We start from the raw sequence: 23,729 nt of genomic DNA, 5'->3' as shown, positions 1-23,729 counted from the left end.
AGCCGTATTATGCAAACATCCGTGGATTAGTTAAGAAGACCTATTTATCAACGTATTACCTTATTTTCCTTTGGCTAATTTGGATAAACATTCCAATAAAATATTTTGTAGAGCCAGTGAAGGCAGGCAAATTATTTTGTTTATTGTTATCATGAGTATGGGGCGGGGCACACATGTTCCATGGTATGCATGTAGAGGTCAGTATATAACTTTCACAACTCCTTTACCTCTTTCTGCAGTGGAATATGGGGAAAAATGGATTCATAAGGCTTTTACAGCAAGGGTTTTTGCAGAGTGAGCTATCTTGCCCACTCCTGACTGGTTTCTGATCTTAGAAATCTTTCAGCCTTTCATCACTCTGTGATGTGCTGTTACTTACAGGTTTTCCTTAGAGTCCTTATCGCAACGAGGAAATTATTTTCAACTCTCACATTGCTTTTTTTAAAAAAAAGCAAAATGAATTAATCATATTACAGTTCTGTATCTCAAAAGTATGATATGTGTCTGATATGTGTATTGAATAAAGTTGTTACAGTATTTCATTCTCTTCTGTAGACTAGATGGAAAATCAGTTTCCTGACATTTCCTGAATTCTTACTTAGCTTCTCCTTCCTTCATTTTCAAGCCAGTAATAACAGGTGACTCTTTCTTACATTGTACCACTCCAACCTCCTCTTTCATCTTTTAAACTTTTTGTCTCAGATTTATTAACATCCAGTGGGGAAGTAAACATGGGACATATTTCACTATATACATATACATGATTAAACGAATAGTCACCTATTTATGGCTATGGCATCTAATATTCACTAATCTTCATGTTAAAATCTGGGCATTTGATGGTTTTAAAGCATGTAATAAATGATATAACTGTTGTTACTGTGTTATCAGCGAATCTCCAGAATGCATAAATCCTATATATCTAAAAAGTTGTGACGTGTGACAAAGAAATTACACCTGCATACCTTGCCTCCAGCCTTGACAACTAACATTCTCTTTTGCTATGGGTTCAGCCTTTAAAACAAACAAGACTCCTCACTGCATATATTGCTAAGATCATGCTGTATTTACTTTGCCACATTTTGCTTATTTTACATAGTGTGCTGGCCAAGCCAACAAATTCATCTATGTTACTTTAAAAGATTTTCTTCCTTTTTAAAAGGATGAATAGTATCATTTTTTTGTTATGACTGATGGCCATAATGATACAAAACACACAATCCCTCTCTCTCTCCTCTCCTCTCCTCTCCTCTCTCACTCACACACACACAATCTCTCACAGACTTTCTCTCTCACACACCCTCTCTCACTCACACACCCTCTCTCACACTCTTTCTCATATAACACACACTCACTCTCACACATACTCACTCTCTCACGAACACTCATTTTCTCTCTTTCTCTCTCTCCCTTTCTCTCTCTCTCTCTCTCTCTCTCTCTCTCTCTCTCTCTCTCACAGACACACAGACACACACAGACACAGACACACACACACACACACACACACACACTCAAACACACCACATCACATTTCTACTATCTACTCATTTTTCGAGAGACTCCTTTTTAAAAATATATTTTAGAATGATTATTTTATTTTGTATGCATGTTTTGCTTGCATGTCTGTATGCGCTGCATGTGCATCCCCCGTGTCTGGTGCCTGCAGAAGCCACAAGAGGGCATCAGATCCCCTGAAACTAGAGCTATGGGTGGTTGTAAGCCATTATGTGGATACTGGAAATCAAATCTGGTTCCTCTGCAAGAGCAACCAGTGCTCTAAACAGCTGAGCCATTCTTTCACCCTCCTTTGAGATGCACTGAATTTTATTGTTTGCTATAATAAATCATACTTCAGTGAATATAGGCATGTAGATATCTATCTCCTTGAGATGGTGATTTTATTTTCCTTGGTTATACACTCAGACCTAGGTTTGCTAGATCATATGGTAACCTGTTTCCAGTTATTTAGGATCCTCATAAATGTTTTCAAAGTAGACATGCTAAAGGTTTTCTTTCCTTCATACTCACATCAGCACATATTATCTCTTTTCTTTTGTTTTGTAACTAACCTATGCTATATGATGCTAAAGGTTTGTTTTAAGTTGTCATCGACTTAATGATGATGAGCCACATGTGTGTTGTGTGTGTGTATATATATATATATATATATATACATATATATATATATATATATATACACACATATATATGTGTATATATATGTATATGTATATATGTGTGTGTGTGCCAGTTGTCTCTTTTTGAGAAATACATATACAGGCACTCTGATCAAGTTCCTTTAGCTCTTTTTATGTTTTTAATACTAACCCTTAGCAGAACTCTTTTGATTATTCCTATTGGTGTGTATTATTGGATTGTGGTGTATTTGGTTTTAATCTCTAAAGGATGCTGAAAATCATTGGATGATTTTTTTCCCACTCTGTGTTTTTTTACCTTCTAGTCCATTAATGGGTGTATTATTGCATTGCCTTTTTAAAATTCGTTTTTAAATTAATTATTTTATTTATTTAGTCGAAAGACCTTGAATTCCTAGGATAAGTCTAGCTTGTCTTGATATTGAGAATTAAGTTACAAAGAGTCTGAGGCTGTTTTGACTTGCAGTTTATATTTTTCATGCATTGGCACCTCGTAATAGGAAGAATGTGGTGGAGCAAACCTGTTCCCATCATTACCAGGACATAAAAAGTAGAGGAAGTGCTGGGTCCTATTATAGCCTTCAAAGGCATGTGTCCAATGACTTGAGCACCTTTTAATATGTACACTGTTCCTAGCTTTCCACCATCTCCTAACCATTCCAAGATAGGGCCTATGTTTTTAATATATTTTAGAAAAATCACATATCCAAACATAATCTTATACAGTTTTTATGTATCTTGAGAATTTTCACATAGACAGAGGACTGGTTTATCATTTTCATTTGTAATTTTTTTTGGCTTTAAGATTGCAGTGACAATGGCCTCATTGCATGTGTAATGAAGAATTTTCTTTTTGATAAATAATATTTATAAAATCAGCAACTGGAAAAAGACAAATCTTACTATTTTTAAAAAGCACTTTTTAATTTATGTACATATTAAAAGATTTATTTATTGTATGCATATGAGTATACTGTTGCTGTCTTCAGACACACCAGAAGAGGGCATTGGGTCACATTATAGATCATTGTGAGCCATCATGTGGTTGTTGGGATTTGAACTCAGGACCTTGGAAGAGCAGTCCGCGTCCTTAACTCCTGAGCCATCTCACCAGCACCCTATATATTCTTAAAGAGTATAAGATGATAGGATGCATATGGCTCCTGCCTTACAATTGGCTTTGGGTTATTTTTTTTTTTTTGGACAGTGCATGAATAATATATACTCATAGAAATTATACTTTATATTTTGAATTTTTATCTTCTCCTAGGATAGTGTTATAAGGCAAAATCCTCTCAGTGCTGGAAAGTAGCGGTGAACCATAGCTCTTACGTACCTGATACGACAGGAAACAGCTGGTATGCTACAGACTTGTGTCGCTAAGCTATGATGTGTGGTAAATAAGGGACATGAAATGTACATCTGAATTACAATAGTCCAGGTTCCACTAGTTTTAACAGGACAATAACTCCATCACTCTCAGTGAAGCATCGCTACATATGGTTACTCTAGTGAGACAAATTAATATACACATCTCATTTAATTACCTATTTTTCCTCACTGTAGCAAGGACAATAAGGAAAAGTTTATCCATTTCACGAAAAATACTGAATGCTCTATTATTAATTGTAGGCTTCATGGTGGACATGAGATTTTAAACCTTTGTATCCTATGTATCTGCTTTTGTATTTCATGTTATCTCCCAGTTCCTTCTTCTATCCTCTGTAACCACAGTTTTACCGTGTGTTCCTTGCTAGTAACCTATTGTGTGTTCTTGATTGCATTCCATTAGTTTTGCCTCTTGTCCTCATTAAAATAACAAAACAAAACAAAACAACAACAAAGAAAGCTAATGTAGGTAGTCCAGATCTCTTGCCTTTCCCTCCCCAGGGTTGCTGTTGTGAACTGTATTTGATTGTATTTGTATTTGAATGGCTTTTTAGTGTTTAGTTTGATAAGAGGTAATGCATTATGTTTTCTGTCTTGATGTCATTGAAGTCTTTTCTACAAGCCTTTTAAGGGAGGCTGGTGATTTGACAATTTTTAAAAAACCATTCAAAGGCAATGAAAAGATAGAAAAGAAAAGGTGGATAAGGATTCGTCTTGTAGGCAGTGTCCACTGGCTCTAAGCGTCACTTCTCCATTTCTTCTCAAGAACTCAAGCTTAGGTTTTGCTACTTGAATACCTGCAACCTGATGATCAAGCAGAGGTAAAGACTCGAGTCTGCTCTTTCTGTGTGTGTATGTGTGTGTGTGTGTGTGTGTGTGTGTGTGTGTGTGTGTGTGTGAGAGAGAGAGAGAGAGAGAGAGAGAGAGAGAGAGATGTTGGCCTCATGTAAAGAGACATCTTCTAGGGTCTCAGATATAACTAGTGAAAGCACTTTACTTTCTCAGTCTTCAGTTGCTCCTCCTCCTCCTCTGCCATGTTCTTTGCCCTATCTCCTTTCAGAGGAGGGTCTGGTACTTAGTCTGTTGGGATATCTTATAGTGATTTTTTATTTGTATTGGTGATTTGCCTGTACGTAAGTCTATGTACCACATGTGTGTAGTGCCCTCAAAAGCCACAAGAGGGTGCCAGATGCCGTGGAACAAGTTACACATGGTTGTAAAGCATTGTGTCTGCCAGAGACCTAATCCTGGGTCCTCTCCAAGTGCAACAGGGGCTCTTAACCCTTAGCTCTGTCTTCAGCCTCATTCCATTTTTTTCCACCAATCGGTGAGTTGTTTGTGTGTTTAATGCTGCTGGACATGTCACTAGGGGGCCTATTGAATCTTAAAGCTCTGAGGAAATCAAAAGCAAATCCGTCATGGATTTACCACAGAGAATAACCTTACCTCGCTCTCACAGAAAGAATAGCAATGTTAATGGCATTCTTCTAGTGTTATCAGGCATGTGCACTGACATCTCAAGCTCAGCTCTGACAAGTAAGTAATAATAGCATCTTCTTGTTTTCTTTATGGACTCCCTTCGTGGCAATATATAGATGCTGCATATCTATTAATTATGTTTTTTTAAAGCCACAAAATGGCCACCTTAACCATTTTCAAATGTAGAGTTCCTTATTGTGAAGTACATTCATGCTCTGAAACACATCTCCAGAAAAATTTAATCTGGCTCAAGTGTAATTCTGTACCTATTAATAAATATGGCTTGTGTCAGTCAGTGAAGGTACTTGCTCCAGGCCTGGTGACCTCAGTTGCATTGTCAGGTTCCACATAGTGGAAGGAGCCAACTGAATCCAGCACCTTGTCTTCTGACCTCCACACACATTCTGTGACACATCAGCGCGGACTGTCCCCACAACCCCCCACCCCCAGACCCAACAGAAAATCAAAGAAACAACCTTGTGTTTCAATTCCCATCTCACTTTTACTCTACTTTTCACCTACGAGGATGAATCCTTTTGATTGTTCATATATGGGCAGAATCATTCCTCTGCTTTACCTCGTCTTGAAATCCATCATTCTTTTTTAGCATGTGGCAGGGGGTCTTCTTTTTAAGTTTGAACAATGTTCTATTGTATGTAGGTAATATTTTTCAGTGTTATTTTAGAGTATATTCCTTGTACTTATTAAAAAGTTAAGTGCTGAATGGTTTCAGACAAGTACTTCAGGAGAGATTTCAGAAGTCATTGTGTTACCCGCGTAAGCGGGTCCTTGGATTTTACTATTGTCCTGGGAACTTCCTTGAAACAAGTGGAGGTAGAAGACGAAGTGATGATCCTAACGCTGTGTAGACAAGGCTAATGTGTGATTGAGCCTCCTGTCTTATCAAAAATATTTAAAGGTTTAAAAAAATTAAATATTTAAGCTGGAAAAATCCAAAGAGAGAAGATGTATATATACTATGTGTGTTTTGCCGAAAGCATAATTTGTATTTTGGTCATTGCATACTCAGGTATACTAAAATTACATTAAGTTACTTTTACTTTATATGTAGTTTTTTATACTTTAGTCAAACTTTCTAAAACAGTCTTTCTGAAATGCTTAGTTCTTAACACTGCTTTGGTCTATGGGGGTGTGGTTGAGCAAACTGCTATGAGCTCAATGCCTGTTCCTTTTGAACAATATGGTTTAGAGCAGTGATTCTTTTTTGTTGTTGTTTTTGGTTTTTTGAGACAGGGTTTCTCTGTGTAGCCCTGGCTGTCCTGGAACTCACTCTGTAGGCCAGGCTGGCCTCGAACTCAGAAATCTGCCTGCCTCTGCCTCCCAAGTGCTGGGATTAAAGGCATCCGCCACCACTGCCTGGCTAGAGCAGTGATTCTTAACCTGTGGTTCTCAACCCTTTTTGGGGGTTGCATATCAGATATTCTGCATATCAGATATTCTGCATATCAGATATTCTGCATATCAGATATTCTGCATATCAGTTACTATCATTTATAACAGCAGCAAAGTTACAGCAATGAAATAACTTTATGATGGGGGTCACCACAATATGAGGAACTGTATTAAAGGGTTGCAGCATTAGGAAATTTGAGAAGCACTGGACTAGAGAGAATTTTCACTGGAATATGACTGCTTCCATGTGCAATCTCACAAGAAACTAATTTAAAAGAACAAGCACAAACCTATATGTTTATGGAGCTAGAAAAAGGCATGTGGCTATTTTCATGCTTTGGATTACATATTTCGATATATTCACTGTCTAGATAAAGTTAAAATACTTTGTAAGTCAGTTGTGATGGTGCATACCTTTAATCCCAGTACTCAGCTGACAGACTCAGGCTAGTTTGAGAGCAGCCGGGTCTACATAGTGAGTTCCAGGACAGCAAGAACTACACTTGCTCAAAAACAAAAAACAAAACAAAACAAAAATAAAATGCTTATAAGAATTGGGTTAAAACTTGCTTATTAATGTCATAATTAAATGTGGTAGTTATAGGATTATCATCAATTAATGAATATATGATATTTCTTGTTTACTGCTCTTGTTGGCAGTGTGAACGTGGGAGAGTAGGGCCCTGATAATGAGGTAGACTGGTCTCATGCAATAGCCAAGTTTATTCAGTGTATCAAACAGTTTATACTCTGAGGGTTAAGAAGAATCACATGAGTAAGATGTTCGATCACAAGGATAAACCACACATGACAAAAACTTATTTTTCTGTAGAGACACATGAATAACAACAGCTGAAATAACACGAAAACACAATCCAAGAACAAACCTGCTTTTTCTGTTGAAGAAACTGAGGTCACTATTGTATTGATTTCTTGGAGTTTTCTCATAAGCGCTTAGAATTCCCCTTCCATGACTCTATTCTTGGACTGTTTCAGACGGTTACTTATTTGAGATGTTTGTATGATGTTAATATAAGAATGCATTAATGAATTTAGAGATTTGAGGGAATAGGTCTGAGGGGGTTAAAAGATTAATTTTACCTGTGTAATAGCAATCTGTAGACTGTGAGTTTATGTGTTCCTGTGATTAGACATCATGACCAAAAACTTGGTTTATATTTCCATGTCACAGTTCATTATTGAGGGAAGTCAGGGCATGCACCCATGTTGGATCAGTGGTAGGAACCATGAGGAAATGCTGCTTACAGGGTTTGTCTCCAGGGTTTGCTCAGTCTGCTTTCTTCTATATCCCAGGAATACCTACCTGCCTAGGAGTGGCACTGCCCGTATTGGGATGAGCCTTTCCAAATCAATTCATTATAGAGACTTGCCTGCAGAACAGTCTGGCAGAGGCAATACCTTCAATTGGAAAGGTTAATTTTTGGTCAGCTTCCTGTGTTTGAAGCTGACAAAAATTAACCAGAAAATGTTATATTTGTATGTGTATGAGGTGCCCTTGTGTTAGTGTGGACTGTAAAGCTGTATTGTCCATTAAATATGGATGAGTTAGTGCTTTATGGTTTATATAGAATATTCATTCAAGTTCAGCTATGAGGTGATAAGACTATGTCAAAGGTTTGATGGCTGTTCTGAGTCTTATAATCCTTCAATTAAAATAAACAAACAAACAAAAAAACAAAAACTAAAACAGCAAATGCATGATCATGGGATAGTTGGTTGTTTACATTTAGGGGAAACATTTTATGAGTTTTAACTAAACGGTCTTCAAAAGTTCCACTTACGAGCCTGGCATGGTGGCGCACACCTTTAATCTCAGCACTCGGGAGGCAGAGGCAGGTGGATTTCTGAGTTCGAGGCCAGCCTGGTCTGCAAAGTGGGTTCCAGGACAGCCAGGGCTATACAGAGAAACCCTGTCTCAAAAAACCAACCAACCAACCAACCAACCAACCAACCAACCAACCAACCAACCAAACAAACAAACAAAAGTTCCACTTACAATTTCAGTATAGAAACACTTAAAAGAGTTTCTGATTTCACACTGGTTGGTAGATTATGAGTGTCCCCATTTGAGATGATAAGCTTGTTGGCTAGAGTTGTTTTGATTTAATGTACCATGTACAATCAATACCATTTATGCCTTATTGATTAACTAAAAGTGATTGGTTAATGTTCACATAGAAAAGGATCCTCTGTGATTAAAAATTAGCGAATTATGCACTTTATAAAGGTTTGTGTATATGCTTAGATGGATGAGAAGTGAATCTTCATTTTATTTTTAGTCACGTGCATGCGTGTATGCCATATATGTTTAAGTACCTGTGGAGACCAAAAGATTACATTATATAACTTGAAGCTGGAGTTACAGTAGGCTGTGAGCTGCCAAAAATGGGTGTTGGCAACCGAACTTGGATCCCCTGAAAAAGCAGCAAGTGCTCTTAACCACTGAGCCATCTCTCCAACTCCAGGAATACATTTTAGTGTCTAGTTAAATATGTGTAAAATATATTGTTAAACATGTACAATACTAGTGTTTTTACTATGTAACATAGGCTAGCTTAGAACTGCAATGTTAGGGCTATAGGTTTGCAATACCACACCTGGATTACTAGTCCACTACTAGTAAGTTAAGAATGAAGTACTTATTATACACAGGATTACATTATAATTTATTAATACTTACATAGTACTTGAAAACAAATCGTGTACTTCATATAGAAGAATCAGGTCATAGCTTAAGCATAATTTCAGCTTTTAGATGCTGATGATAAAGTTTTTAGCTTCTTTGACTCCTGTGGAGATCATGTCTTGCTCATTTTTTTTTTCATTTCTAAGACCAAAGTATTAACCACAAGTGCTCTTCATTTCATTAGATTATTTTCAAATGGGCTCGTGAGTGGTGTAAGAATGATAACAATAGGGACACAAAATTTGTCCATGACTAATGAAGGGTGCCATGGTTGGCTTCTAATTCATTTAAATGTCATATCAGCTACAAGAATTCAGACTAACTATGGGCTTACTGGAGAGGAATATACTTTATTGTATTCAGATTAGATAACTATTGTGTAGGAATGACTGCATGAAGACTGAGAGTATAAGTTTGACTAATACACCCCTTATTTCATAGGGATAGATTATAAGATAGTCTAAGGTACAGGAAATAGCATTCTGACTTAACATGGGGAGATAGACTGTGAAAATCTGTGGGTACATAGTTATTTGGATCCCCTAGATACGATCAATTTAAGAGGTATAGAATTAGAGATAGGAAGGTAAGGCTATCAGTAATTTTATAGTAGGGGTAACCCCTTTTCTACTCTAGAGGGCCCAAGTGTTTCAAATTCCTCTAAATAATATGGTCGGGACTGACACAGCAGTAGCAAAAGTCTACTTCTCATACCAACTTCTTAGTTAACTGCTGTGATAAGACACTTGCTGTGATAAAACATATACTTTTATTCTTTTTGTTTGTTTGTTTGTTTTTGTTTTTTGAGACAGGGTTTCTCTGTATAGCCCTGGCTGTCCTGGAACTCACTTTGTAGACCAGGCTAGCCTCGAGCTCAGAAATCTGCCTGCCTCTGCCTCCCGAGTGCTGGGATTAAAGGCGTGTGCCACCACGCCTGGTTTTAAATATCTTTATTGTTACTTTCAGAATTTCATGCAATGTATTTTAGTCATAACCATATCCAACTCCTCTCAGACCTCCCCACTACCTCCCTACTCATCCAACTTCCTATTTTGAGGGGGAGGTTACTTTGTTTTTTGTTAACTCCTGGAGTCCAATTTGTGCAGCCCAAATACTCTTGGCTATGGGGCTGGCCCTGGAGTGTGATTGACCTATCAGAGGTCAAACCCTCAAAACAAAACAAACAACAACAATAACAACACCCAAAACCCTGATTTTCCTCTTCCTGGCAATGACTAGATGCCAATAGTTCCTTAACTAGAGGCGAAAATTCATGCCTAGTGATTAAAATTTTGCAATGGGATTTTTGTGTGGTTTGAGCTTGTGAAGGTGTTGTGCATGCTACTATAATACTTTGAGTGTGTGTGTGTAACATCTCTTATGTGTCTGGAAAACACTGTTTTCATATAGTCATTTGTCACCTCTGTCTCTTACAGTCATTTCTCCTCTTCTTCTAAGATGATTTCAGAGCCTTGGGGCAAACAGTGTGATAAGGATGTTTATGGATCTCTTTAAATTTTATTTGTTTATTTTTAGTGTGTTTTTATTACTTTTAATTATATGTAGGGTTGTGTGTCTGCTTCTAGGTATGTGAACATGAGGGCAAGTGCTTGAGGAGGACAGAGGTATCACACACCCTGGACATGGTATTGCAGCCAGTTGAGAGCCTTCTGATGTGGATGCTGGGAACCAAGCTCAGGTCTTCTACAAGAAGAGCAACTGCTGTTACACACTGAGCTCTCTCCAGCCCTGTACACTTTTGTTCCAGGGTTTCATACAAGCACGCAATGTGTATTGATCAAATTCCCTCCCTTCCCCGCCCCCATCCTCCTCACCACTTTCCCTCTGAATTTCATACGCTCTTATTTTTAATACACTGACTTCACTTACTACTGCCTGTATGGACATCGATGCAGAACCACCTACAAGGGCATGACTAGGCTCTCCGGAGCAGTATCCTTGAAGAAAACTGTTTCTTTCTCCCCAAGTAGCCATCAATTTCAATAGCTTCTCAGCCAGAGTGGAACTTCAGAAACAGCGAGGATGACATGTTTGATCTTATGCAGGGCTCGTGCATGTGGCCACAACCACTGAGAGTTCGTGTGTGCAATGGTGCTATCATAACTGGCAAATAGTTTTTCACAGCATATGTCTACTATCTCTGGCTCTTACCATCAGTCTACTCTGTATTTTGATTTTGTGCCAATATTATAAATGATAGTCAGCAGTGAATAATTGTTGGGAAGGGTACTAAGAGATTAGAGATAGCTAGATAAGTATTAATAATAAGGTCACAAAATTTAAAGAATTGAAATTTAAAATGAAACTTATATTAGCATTAGTTATTTTTAAGGCAAGAAAATAGATTATATGAATGTCATCTAGCTTAAGCATATATGTGTTTAAAAATATTACAGAAGTGCACTATAATATCTGAGGTCTTCACATTCCCTTACCAGTGACTCATTCCCTCATCCAGGGCAATTTCTAGTCCTTAAAGCCTCATTCTTGGTATTACTTAACAGACACACTATTTATTTAACCATCCACCTTGTGGCTTTGCTCTATCTTTTCTATGTTCAGGTACACGAACACTTGCCATTTTATTACAGTTTCCCACTGTATTCAGTAAAGTAGCATGCTGTAGAAATTTATGACCTGAGAGCTATAGAATAATACATCATTCAACCTTGGTATGTAGCAGAGCTGGAGCATCTAAGTTTCTGTAAGCCCACGCTGTCATTTTCAAAATGATGAATGTGCCTGATAACATTTTCAAGAGCATATCTCCATTGTTAAATGATTTATGTATCACATTTTTTAAAATACATAAAAACATCTTTGTTGAACTGTATTTTTTTTTCATTAGACCTAGCATTCTCAAAGAATTAACTTTGAGAATTTTTTTCCACCATGTTTGTTGCTTCAGTGAATTGCCTCATCATTGGGGTTCCTTAGTCAAGCTTCAGAGAGCCTACTCAAACAACTATACATTATTCCTGAAAACTGACATCACAGATTTGTATAATGTATTGTGTTACTTAATGTCCTTTTGTACTGGCTGATTCTGTCACCCTCTCCAAACAAGTGTATTAAATAAAAGGGAAATGGAGAGGCACTCATTCAATAAGAAATACAACTTAATTTTCATTAGAGGGAGCTTCTGTAAGGTGAAGGGCATGGGAAGGAAAATTAGTCCCTTCTCCCAGTAGAAGACGAACATGGAGCTGATAGCCATATTACACTAAATATGGATGCTATCACAAAGGAGGTTCAGATGAACCACACAAACAGCTAAAATGTGGTTAGCTCTAAGCATTGATTTTTTTTAAATGTGAGCATTAGCTTAGCTAACATTTATTTTTACAAAAGCTCACATCAATTTAGAACTACCAGTTCACTGGCTTTGGATTTTACCTTTGCAATGTGTATATTTAACCATACATATTCTTATTTAGCCTAAAGGAGAACACTTGTCTGCCTCATTGCTAAATTCCAAGATGCTTGAACATCTACTTTCAGCAGCTGGAAATTACTGCTATTGTCCACCTGAAGGTTCAGATGATTTTAGGTATTTAAGAGTCTCATGTTTGCTGGCCAAGATGGCGCATACATGTATTCACAGCACTCCCAATGGCAGGAAGAAGAGAGGGACCAGAAGCTCACAGTGAGCCTGAGATATATTGAGTTCCACGTCAGTGTGGGCTATGTGAAGTCATGACTCAGAAAGTTTTTCATTTCCCATCTTTATGGAATTCCATGTCTCAGCATTCCACTCTTTCCTTGTTTGGACACAGATACACAGATGTATATCCCTTTGGATACTGTACATGATCTCCATGCACTTTGGCAGATCCCCTAAGGAAAGTCTTCCTTTAACTGGAGATGAGGGCTACCTTTACACAATGGCTAGGGTAGACGACACAACAGGCTCTTTCCTCAGATTAAAATCTTGTGCTAAGGACCCAGCCTGGGACAAATTTACAGACTGCCTTAACAGCAGTAAGAGCCTTAACAGCCACATAGTCTGGAAGCAATGTGAAGAAGCTAAGTTCATTGTTTTCCACAGACCAAATACCATTTGATGACCTATTCAAAGGGCAGAGATGTCTCAGATCAGCATATGACAAAAGAGAAATGACAGTTCAAAAGGGATCAGGTGCCCCAGTCTTTACATCAGAGTACCCAGTCATTAGCTAACGTGAGGAAATCTGAGGCTCTCACTTTCAAATCCAGGCAACCTATAAGCCTAATAATACTAAGAGGTAAAAGTGTATGTGAATCTTTGGGTGGTGGTGGCACACATCTTTAATCCCAGCACTTGGGAGGCAGAGGCAGGCACATCTCTTTGGTCTAGAGAGTGAGTTCCAGGACAGCCAGAGCCACACAGAGAAACCCTGTCTCTAAACACAACTACAAGAAGCATATTAGAACACAGATTTAGGTTTAGATTAGGATACAAAAATAGCTTCCTAGGAATACTGAAGGGTCAATATGTTAGAACCTGAGGGACACAGTATTATAGTGTAAATAAAATGTATTTTTCCAAATCATAGAGTCGACATACTGTATGGTACGGTGTATCATAATACACTCTTCAAAGCTATATGGAAATTATGGGGGTTGACAGATTATGTATATGAAAGGAATGCTGGGAAATTTTAGGCAGGGTCCAAAAATAGTTTTGTTAGATATAAAGCCTAAATGATCGGGAAGATTTTCTTTTAAAATAATACAAAATCAATCATGAAAGTGGGCATTTTATTTAGAATGTCAACTTATAACAAGAGTTAAATGATGACGCTTACAAGTTTTAAATGAAGTGTGTGTACACGTAGATATATATGCTTGTACATATATTAATTTACACAAACACCACAATGTTTTTATTTAACTCAAGTGAAATGAACATCTAAATTGAAGGATATGTTAGTTTTATTATAAATCAAATACCCAAATTCTGCAAATTGTACATAAACATAGAGCTGTGTGAGATGAACATAAAAGAGCCCAAGAGTGAAAGTTGTCTCACTCTCTGAGGTAAAAATGGAGATAGGTTTATGTTAAGCCCTTAGTATATCTTTTCACATCAAGTTTTGTAATATACTAGCTTTTCTAAGATTGAGTCTTATAAAAAAATCTTGTTTCAAGTAACAAGAACGACTAATTTTGTATACACCATAACCATATACAGAATAACTGCCACATGTAGCAAGTGAAGACCTTTTGCTGGAACGTTTTTCCAATTTTCCAGTTTCTGGTCCATCTAGTAGGTTGGAATGATTTACCAGTTGGCATTTATGTTATTGGAACCAATTAGAACCATTCTAGAAATAAGCCAGATGCTAAAGCTTGCTTGGTTGGAGACAAATGACTTTATATTTGGAGAAAGGACTCTAAACACAGTGCTTGCTTTTCTTAAGTTTATATCAAACTTAGATGGATTTGAAGCAACAACTCTGGACTGTAGTGTGGCTATACTGTTGACACGCTGATCTTAACTGTTTTCTACATACGCTCAAATTGCTAGATTAAGAACTACTCACAATAATGAAGATAGCCAGAAGCTTATCTGTTTTAGGAAGTTATTTAGCTTTGACACTCTTCAAACTGGAATTTCATAGAAGTGTAGAATGAACAACCATTTTCTGCATGCTGAGATGTTATACACATACATACAAACAGATAGATTACATGTGGATAACCCATTTACTTTTTAATTTTAGATTGTTTTCTTGCAAAAGCAATTGTGGTTAGTTATATATATGGCAAATTTTAATCTATCTTTGGTTCTATGATTTAGAGATATTTTTCCCAAAAATAAATAGGCATGGCAGGAAAAATAAATTGGCTATCTTAAGAGAAAAGTCAGTACTTTATAAAAAAAATTGACCAAAAAATATATAACTGGTATTTTAGACATCTTTTCTAATTCTTTTGCTTAAAATCTAACACCAGTGCAGTTTTATTGAACTGAATGTGTATAATGTATTTACCTATACAGCAAAGACGCAAAAATATCTTAAAACAAAATAACAGTTTCTGCTAAAGTTGCTTAAGAATTATGCATTCCAAAATCTATTAGAAAGTCAAACTGCTAAAAATATCCTGATCAAGCTGAATGTGACGAAGCACAAGAAAATAAAAGTAGATGTACTGGTATTTGTAGGTCACACAGATCTTCAAAAAAAAATAAAAGAACTTAGAATTCAAAGACCCTCCCTTCATTTTCGGCAAATACTTAGGCATTGGGACTTTTAGAAGATTACTTTTCCAAAGCTTCATCTAGCTTCCATTTTTGGTTCCAACTCTTGGCATTAATGGCCTTCGTTTGGTAATGACCTCCTTCTCTTTTCAAATAGGATTTTGGAATCATATAATTCTCTCTCCCTACAGCCGAGGGATGGTCCCTTTAGATACTTTGCCTCAGCTGCCTCATAATCTAAGCCATCAACAGCAGAAATTGAGCAAATAATTGCTTCTGGTAGAAGAACTTCCAAGACAAACTTAATTTTGTCATCTTTTATCAGAGTCAGCATCTTCTGGTCAATTTGCTTATAAATTTCTTGTAGGTATTTCACTACCTCATCCAGTTGATCTTCATCTTCAAAGTAGGTTTCAATACAGGGTGTGAAACTCTTTGCATTGAGAAATGATTTCAGCCACTTGGATTTTTTGGTGCCCTTTAAAATGCCCAAGAGGTGGTCCTCTGTTCCTTTTGCATTGACAATAAAATCTACCAGGTTCTTGTTAGCTCGGTCCCGAGCAGGCTTCATCCGATCAGGGAGAATTTTCTGGAAAGATACTCTCTTGGCTTGGGATGCCATAGGCAACTGCTCCCCCACGTTTTCATTGTATAGCTTTGGAAATATATTTCTGAAGGTATCTTGTTTGATGATTTTCCTGACTGGATAACTGATGTCAGCAGCATAATACTCAAAGAACGAGCCGGTAAAAGAGCCACAACCTAGTCTAACTCGGTAGTCACAAATCAGTGACACGCACCAATCGATACTCTCCCGGTACTCCTCCCTGGCTTTCTCCACTAGTGCCTGTTTCTCTTTACAGTCGTATTTCTTCAGCCTCCTCAAAGATACTCTAACGCCTTTCTTTTGAGGACTCATGTCTGCCTCAACCAAAAGCACACTCGCTTTCCTCTCTTTCCGCCTAATGCTTTTGATCACTGCTGGCCAAAATGGGTATTTTTGATATTTAAACCACACTATCATTCCAGTTTCAAATGCACGTGTCTCATAATGGAGGATGAAACGTGGAAGGTCTTCATCATCATCTTCATTATCATTTTCTAACGCAGCGGCACTGGCAGGATTTAAAGACAAAAGCTTGCCTGAAGCTCGGGCTTCTTCCTCAAGATCTTCTAGATCCAGTCTCTGGAGCAGTAGATCACTGCTGACTGTATCACGGGTAGGAAGGGAAACCTGAAAGTCCCCTGAGCACCCTGCAGTGGATGTCTCGGCACCTACATCGGATTCCACAGAAGACTGATTTTGGTTGGCATAGGAGACTAGATTCTGATTTGATGGGCCCTCACCAGGATCTTCCATGTTATTCTCTGAGACAATAGAACATTCAGAGGAAACAGCCAGAGGCGCTTCTGGGAGGATGTCTTGTGACTCCTCTTTGGGGACAGTGAGATCTTCTGATGAGGGGACGAATTTCTCTTCTTTAATATATTCGCTTTCTTCTTTGAGTGATAAATTCACAGACATGATTGCCGAGATGTCAATCTTTTTCTTTTCTTCCTTTTTATCATCCTCATCTGCCAAGGAAGGGTCTGTTTGGCAACAGCCTAAGTTTTCTGTTGCCTTTGTGTCCATCTCACTTGGCATGCTCTCACCGGTTGTGTGCACCTGCAACTTATCATCGGTCATGGAATCATCACTCTCTGAGCACAGCAGTATGGAAGCAGAGTCCTCCTGGGTGTTGCTTTCAAGTTTGCGGAACTTTTTATGAGGAGGTGAATCAGGTGGCTGTTCTGGCACATTTTCAGACGCTGTAGCTGTAGGTTGTTCTTCTGACATGCTTTCCTGGCTGAGATTGGTTCCTTCTTTCACCATTTCCAGTGCCATTTTCAGTGATCTTTCATAGGCTGTCTCCTCTCTAGGTGCAATGATGACCTCTGACTGTACTGCTAGAGAGGACATAATGGCTTCAACAGCAGATTTGCTTAGGACTTTTGTGTCTGTGCTTTCCACGGTAATTTTCTCATCCAGTGAAAGTATTTCAACTTCTAGGGACGATGTATTTTTCCTCTTACTCTCTGATGGACTTTCAGACCTATCTAAAACTTTTGCTGGCCATAATTGGTCTTTCCAATTACACAGGACATATTTGCCATCCATTATGATTTAGATTAGTGTGCCAAGTAGTATTACAGACAAAGAGATTGGCTAGCCCTGTGGCTGCAAATACAAGTGCTATCAAGAAACCAGTCTGATTAAAGTTTCTCTTTGATTTGGCACCACAAGAGTTTATGGCTTATGTGCACCGTTTTCTTCCACGAATATGTCCGCAGGATTCTTGAACATGTTGTTTGAATAAGAGAACTCTGGAAGATACTGAAATAGGGAGAACACTATTAACAATAAAAGTATCTTGCTGAAGTACAAGCTAAGCAAATGCAAGCAAACTGAAAAGAACTGTGTTCAATGAGAACCAGAGAGATTTCTCATTGCAGCTTAATGGCTAGGGAGGTAACCATGCCAGGAAATAAACTTGCACAATAAACCAAATTAAAGAGCTCTTATATTGTTGTTGAAGAATATGCACCAATAGAAGTGTTGTAGTTGTTTGCTAGGGAACTTATGTCATTGGACAGTATGATACTCTCATATTCCTGGTATTTCACCTGTGGTAGTGAATCTTCAAATTTATGATCCATGAGGATCATATGTGGGGGTGGGGAATGGGCTCATTGAATGTTCAGTTCCATTCTCAAAAGTCTTATTCGGAAGTTCCAGAACAAGCTAAAAGAAATGTAATTCTACTAAGTTCACACATGCTTCTAATGTTTCCATAACACTAAAAGAAAATGCGTGAGTTGAGCATATGGCTTTACCTCAAACTCTTAACTGAATTATGTTAATACAAAAGTTACTTTGAAATTCAAATGCTACAGATGCAAAGCAGGAAGCAAAATCAAGTATATTTTAAGACCTCATCATGTTTTCAAACGTAAAGCAATTCCTGAAATGGGAAAAGGCTTATTTACCCTCTGTCAGGTGGACTGTTGGGTAGTCTTGCAATGTGACAGCCAAGTATCTTGATCCTCAGGCAGCTGACTTCCAAGAAGGCCTTTCACCCTATGGGGCACGTATGTAGTTATACTGCCTTTCTGGGCTCAAGTCCAATCACATGCAACTCTGCTATTAACCGAGGCTGTTCAAAAGGAAGACAGGAAATCCAATCAATAAAGGGAAGATGTGTTAAAATAAACCAACCAACCCTGCCTACCCAAACTGACAGGCATGCCTTTGTGCAATATAGGGATGAGATAAGACATGGTCATTAATACAGATGTCATATTTGTTTTCTCCTGTGTTCTTTCAAGATGAAATATTCTTTACCATTCATGCTGAAATGGATCTCACTCTAGGAGTGGCAGGGGAGGCATGAGGGAAGGAAGGTAACAAATTAGCTTGTATCTCTTAGGAATCACAATATAGATTTTCTGATAGAATCTCCCCATTAATCATCATATGGATTCCTTATTTAAACGTGCAGTTGTTTTCAATGGAATGAGTTATGTGGCACACTGTGTCTCAAAGTCTTATTAATTAAAAAAACAGTATCACTGCTTTGCCTGCTTCATAAAAATGGTTCCCTGAAGGAAATTCAGGCTTTCTGGTGCTTCTGCCATCTTATGACGAGTACCAGAATTGCAGCCTGTTGGTGATATATAGGCAGGGCCTTAACACAAGATCCGTTTTACGGGAGGATAGAAACTGCACTAGAAATTCAGGAGGATTTTTTTTTGGGGGGGGGGTGAAAATTTTTTATGATAAGCTCTTAGAGCTAGGAATGTGGCTCAGTGTTAGAGTGTTTGCCTGGCACATTTAAGATCCTGGTTTGATTCTCAGTATCAAATAAGCATTTAAGAACATGAAAAGGTTTCTAGTACAGGGTAGAAATAGGGTGATGCTTTCACCAAAATATTTCTGTTGATCCTGAAGCTTATTGAATTAAAATGATGCAAAATACATATACATATACAAGTTAAGTACAATTTGAAACAAATGTCTACCATTAAGATTCTCTGTCTGGAATTTTGCTTACATAGATAGAAGAATGAATGCCCATTTCAAACCAGGGTCATGAAACCCACTCTAGAGTATGATTTAAACATAATTCTATATAAATAAGTGTTTTTCACAAGAGTTTGCATAACTTATTAAATGAGGCTTGTCCCAAGTGTGTATTATTTTATCTGTATATTTCCCTGAATATATAAAAAACAATAAAAATGAATTACTACTTTAAAAATATAGACTGGAAAAGGCATCCCTGATTAACTATACATGTGTTTTATTAGATTTAGTTGCATACATTATAGTAACATACATATATTTAAATAGTATATTTAATTATTGTTCAATAATTTGCTCTCTTTACCATGTACTTTTTCTTCAGAAAATGTCAAAGTACGTCATGTGGAGGCTAATGTTTTCTATTTACCAGATACATAATACTACAGAGCATGCATGTATCATACCATGTAATATTCTTTAAACAGCTTACAGGGATAAACCAAATATTTTGTTTTATCTGTACACTTAGATTATGCAGAAAATGATTTTTGGCAACTAGGGCTCTACACATGACTGAAATAATGAATTGCAAGGAGGACACACACAGATTTATAATCAGAACAGCAACCATACTCCTTATTTGACCAGATCTAGGAAAATTTCCACTACTGGAAAAAAATAAGTATAGTTGTGGAAGCATATATGCATGTTTTTTGAAGGTTTGTGTTTGAAGAAAATGGGTAGCTGTTTGAGCTTCATTTCTTTCATGGTTATACAAATAATCACAAGGCAAGGTATTCTTATGATACTGAAATGGGTTAAACATTAAAATATCAGCTTGGTTACCCCAAAGTGCTGAATGCTAACAGAAGTTTCTGTCACATTTTTCCAAGCACACACATATACATGCATATATTATGTGCCCATGCCTTCATTCAGTTGCACATTTGAGCCCCTTCCTGTACTCATATGTATGTAATATGTCCAGACGTTTTCAGTGTATTCCAATTAGTAGATGTATGAATCCACTGTTGTTAAATACTTCTCTCAGCTTTATTTTTGTGTAAATGAACAAATGTTTGAAACTTCATAGAATAACAGAACACCTCATAATATCAACAAGGTTTGCCAAGTTAGGAAATTAGCATGAACGGCCATGCTGCCCTGAAGCCTTAATTTAGAGGCTGTAATCTGATCACCCTTTCCCCTTTGTGGACTTCAAAAACCCTAGGAGATATAAAAGTTCCAGAGGATTCATGTCCTCAAAATGCTAGCAATTCTCTAAAACTCCCAAGCCGTTCGTTCCTTCCACCCCAAGATCATCCTTCCCCTTTCCTCATGTTTCGCCCAGAGCTCCGAGAAGTCTCTAGAAAATCAATTCAAGTCAGACATTACCTTGAAGCTTCTTGTCAGCTGCAGCCTAGTCAAATGCAGCTCCTCCCCCAAGGCTGGCCGGACAGAACTCACAGACACTGCTTAGAGCAGGCTCCGCCCCTACGGTGACGCAGAGCTGAAGGCCACTCCCTGAATCACAGGAGAGACAATTGCCAAGAAAAACCGCTTGAGTGTTGAGACCTAGAAATGTTCCCCTTTAAAGAATTTTACAGTGTAATAGCAGCAAGGCTCTGTGTAAGCCCCATTCAAACCCTGGGGGTGGATGATTTCTTGAGGAGGTTGCAAAACATCTCATAGTAAGAAAACCCCAGTGTAAATAGTTCTTACATATTTTAACTAGCTTTCTTTGCCATCCTATGTCTACAAGTGATTCTTTTCTTTTTACTAGTATGTCTTCATTGCTAAGTAATGGGCTTCATTCTGAACATCTTTATGCACATATCATGTGCTTTGCTCCTATTTCTATCCCATTGCCCTACCTTGTTCCCACTGTCCTCTGCAACCCTTTCCTCTTTCTAAGCACAGCCCCTCAAACTTGCACACGCAATATACCCACACCCCTCACGCTCCACTTAGGATAAGAACACAACAAAAGAAGAAAGCCATATCCCAAACTCCCAGATGATGACAGATGCAAAATTTCTAAAAAATAAAAACCACTTGCAAACCAAATATATTTATAGGTGCATGGAAATCCATGCTGGCCAACACCTTTTAAAATAGAATGAGAATGATATTGATTAGGATTGCACAACAGCTTTACATTATTTTCAGTATGATTTTTTAAAATTTTCTGTGTCCAAAACATTGCACATCTCTACTGTGGCTCAGTTCTTTTCTTAAATTCTTCAGGAAAGCTTCAAAGATTGCTTCGTACACATGTTTATTTCTGACTAGAAGATGAAAAAATATTTCTTTGGAATTAAGCTAGCCATTTTTGTGTAGCCTAGACTATAACAGGAAGTTGCTTTTTCTTGTACTTGCCATTATGTTTTACACTTGGGAAATTCAACGCAGAGAGAATTTGTTTTTAATTTACAAGTCCTTTGTTCCTCAAAATATCTCTATGGTAATTTTAAATTAGAAAGCCAATTTAAGTATAATTATACTTAAGCTACAGTTGATAATTTGAAAAGTGAGGTAGTTTGTTTGCCTCAGTATAACACATTATGATATTATTCATAGGGTATACATTTTAAATGTGTTTTTAAAAAATCACATTTATGTAATAAATACTAATAGATTAATAAGTCATCCCTAGGCCGGGATTTTTGTTGGTGGCACTAATAAATAAATTACACAATGCTTGTGGTATTCACAAATCTCACAGGTTCGTTCACTTCCCAAACATTTTTAAAGGAGGCCATCAAGTCACCAGAAAGAGGAGGGCGATCTGTTTCAGGTAGTCAATAAGGGAGCCAAACTTCTTCCATCCTATGGCTTTACCATCTTTTTGGGCCTGACAATCCTTTGGTACATCATTTTTCTCTGGCTACATATCTAAGAAAAAGGGAGGATGGGCAGTCTTGTGGAGTCTTTAAGGGCTATTTCTAGCAAATACCACCACTGGCCCCTGCCCTCTAACCAGAACTCAGGTGTGGAATACAAACTACAGTAGAGCCTAGGCAATGTTGTCTCCTCATGATTCAGGAGGAAAATGAAGTCTGGTGTAGCACTCTCTGCCACCGGAAGGTTTTTATCTGTTTAACTGCTATCTGGGAAGCTTCTAAAGACAACACCACCAAAATTGGATAAACTGCTAGCCTGTGCTCAGTGCCTCACTTTCACTTTTTTTCCTGTTCACTAGAAATTGGCCACAATAAAGAGATAGTTTGGCCAGCTATTATGAACGAAGAAGTGAACTAGAAAAATGACGTAACTCACTAGAAATGGAGACCGATGTAAGCCCGTAATTGGACGACCACATTCTGCTATCAACTTATGGAACAACTTATATCTTAGCTATAGCTCTGTAATTCCCAGTCTGTCTTTAGAATAGCAGCACAAAAATAGTTGATTTTCTAATAACCAAAAAAAAGAATCATTCTTACAGAATATTAATTATTTAATAAAGAGGATTCCTGGGCTAATGTATTTACATTACTTTATTTAAGTGAAGAGAATTATTTTATTATATATTTTATAATATTTTCCTACTCATTTGAATACCTAAGTACACATAAAATAGAGTTATTATACTTCAAAACTAAACTTTCCTGTCTATTTTCCATAGCATGCACGTTAGCTAATCTTATACCAATTCCGTGGACTTTTTATAAACTTTTCTCTTTTTCAGAAGGATAAGAAGAGTGATGACTATTAATGATAAATGCTAAAATTATACTGATGTTATTATTATGAAGTAGATTATTAAAATAATATATAATACCTATCATTTTTACATGCCTGGTAACTTACCATTAACGAGAGAACAACTCACTGCATTCTACATAAGCATTACTAATATTAATATTAAGGATACATGCCAGTGATTTCTTACCACATGCCAGGCAGTCTTGTTAACAAGGTTTTACATATCCCTCAAAGTTCATGTTTTGGAAATTTAAATCCTCAGTGCATAAGTGTTGAGAGATGAGAGACCTTTACGAGTTGATTAAAACTCCAGCGAATCTATTAATACCAGATTGCAGGAGTGTTTTAGTCATTGTGGTTGAAGTAATAAAAAGGTGATGAACTTGGACCCTTCTTGCTTTCTCTCTTGTTTGTTCTTTCACTATATGCTACTCTTTGTGACTTGTGACATAATAATAAGGCCCCTGGCAGATATGGCCCCTCAGTTCTTGGATGATTCAGCCAGCAGAACTGTGAGCTAAGTATCTGTCCATTTTGGAGAAATTTCTTGTTCTCAAGTACCCTGTTATAATAGCACAAATAGACTAAAGCAATGAGCATTTTTGACAT

General features: G+C 37.4%; 1 protein-coding gene and 1 long non-coding RNA gene across 11 annotated transcripts in view; one reads left to right on the top strand and one right to left on the bottom strand.

Moving 5' to 3' along the window:
* Platr21 (pluripotency associated transcript 21) overlaps positions 1-11,996 on the top strand; it is a 117,513-nt gene extending 105,517 nt beyond the window's left edge. The window contains exon 20 of the long non-coding RNA NR_045455.1: positions 10,731-11,996. This is a non-coding gene — a long non-coding RNA (pluripotency associated transcript 21). The remainder of the gene's footprint in view (positions 1-10,730) is intronic.
* A 1,890-nt stretch (positions 11,997-13,886) lies between these two features.
* The window catches only part of Pwwp3b (PWWP domain containing 3B), a 28,359-nt gene continuing 18,516 nt past the window's right edge, over positions 13,887-23,729 (bottom strand). For 5 of the 10 annotated variants that reach the window (NM_001164630.1, NM_175541.3, NM_001164632.1 and 2 more), the window contains 3 exons: positions 20,808-20,936; positions 18,377-18,543; positions 13,887-17,723 (listed from right to left, as the gene is read on the bottom strand). In NM_001164630.1, coding sequence (NP_001158102.1) covers positions 15,462-17,507 — 2,046 coding nt within the window. In that variant the 5' untranslated portion in view covers positions 17,508-17,723; positions 18,377-18,543; positions 20,808-20,936 and the 3' untranslated portion in view covers positions 13,887-15,461. The remainder of the gene's footprint in view (positions 17,724-18,376; positions 18,544-20,807; positions 20,937-23,729) is intronic. The other 5 variants (XM_006528544.2, XM_006528541.1, XM_006528543.1 and 2 more) reach the window with 1 other exon arrangement.

This window comes from Mus musculus, chromosome X (assembly GCF_000001635.26).
Source record: "Mus musculus strain C57BL/6J chromosome X, GRCm38.p6 C57BL/6J".
NCBI classification, from domain to species: Eukaryota; Metazoa; Chordata; class Mammalia; order Rodentia; family Muridae; genus Mus; species Mus musculus.
Note: the sequence above shows the minus strand (reverse complement) of the source record. Positions and strands in the feature narration are given on the sequence as shown.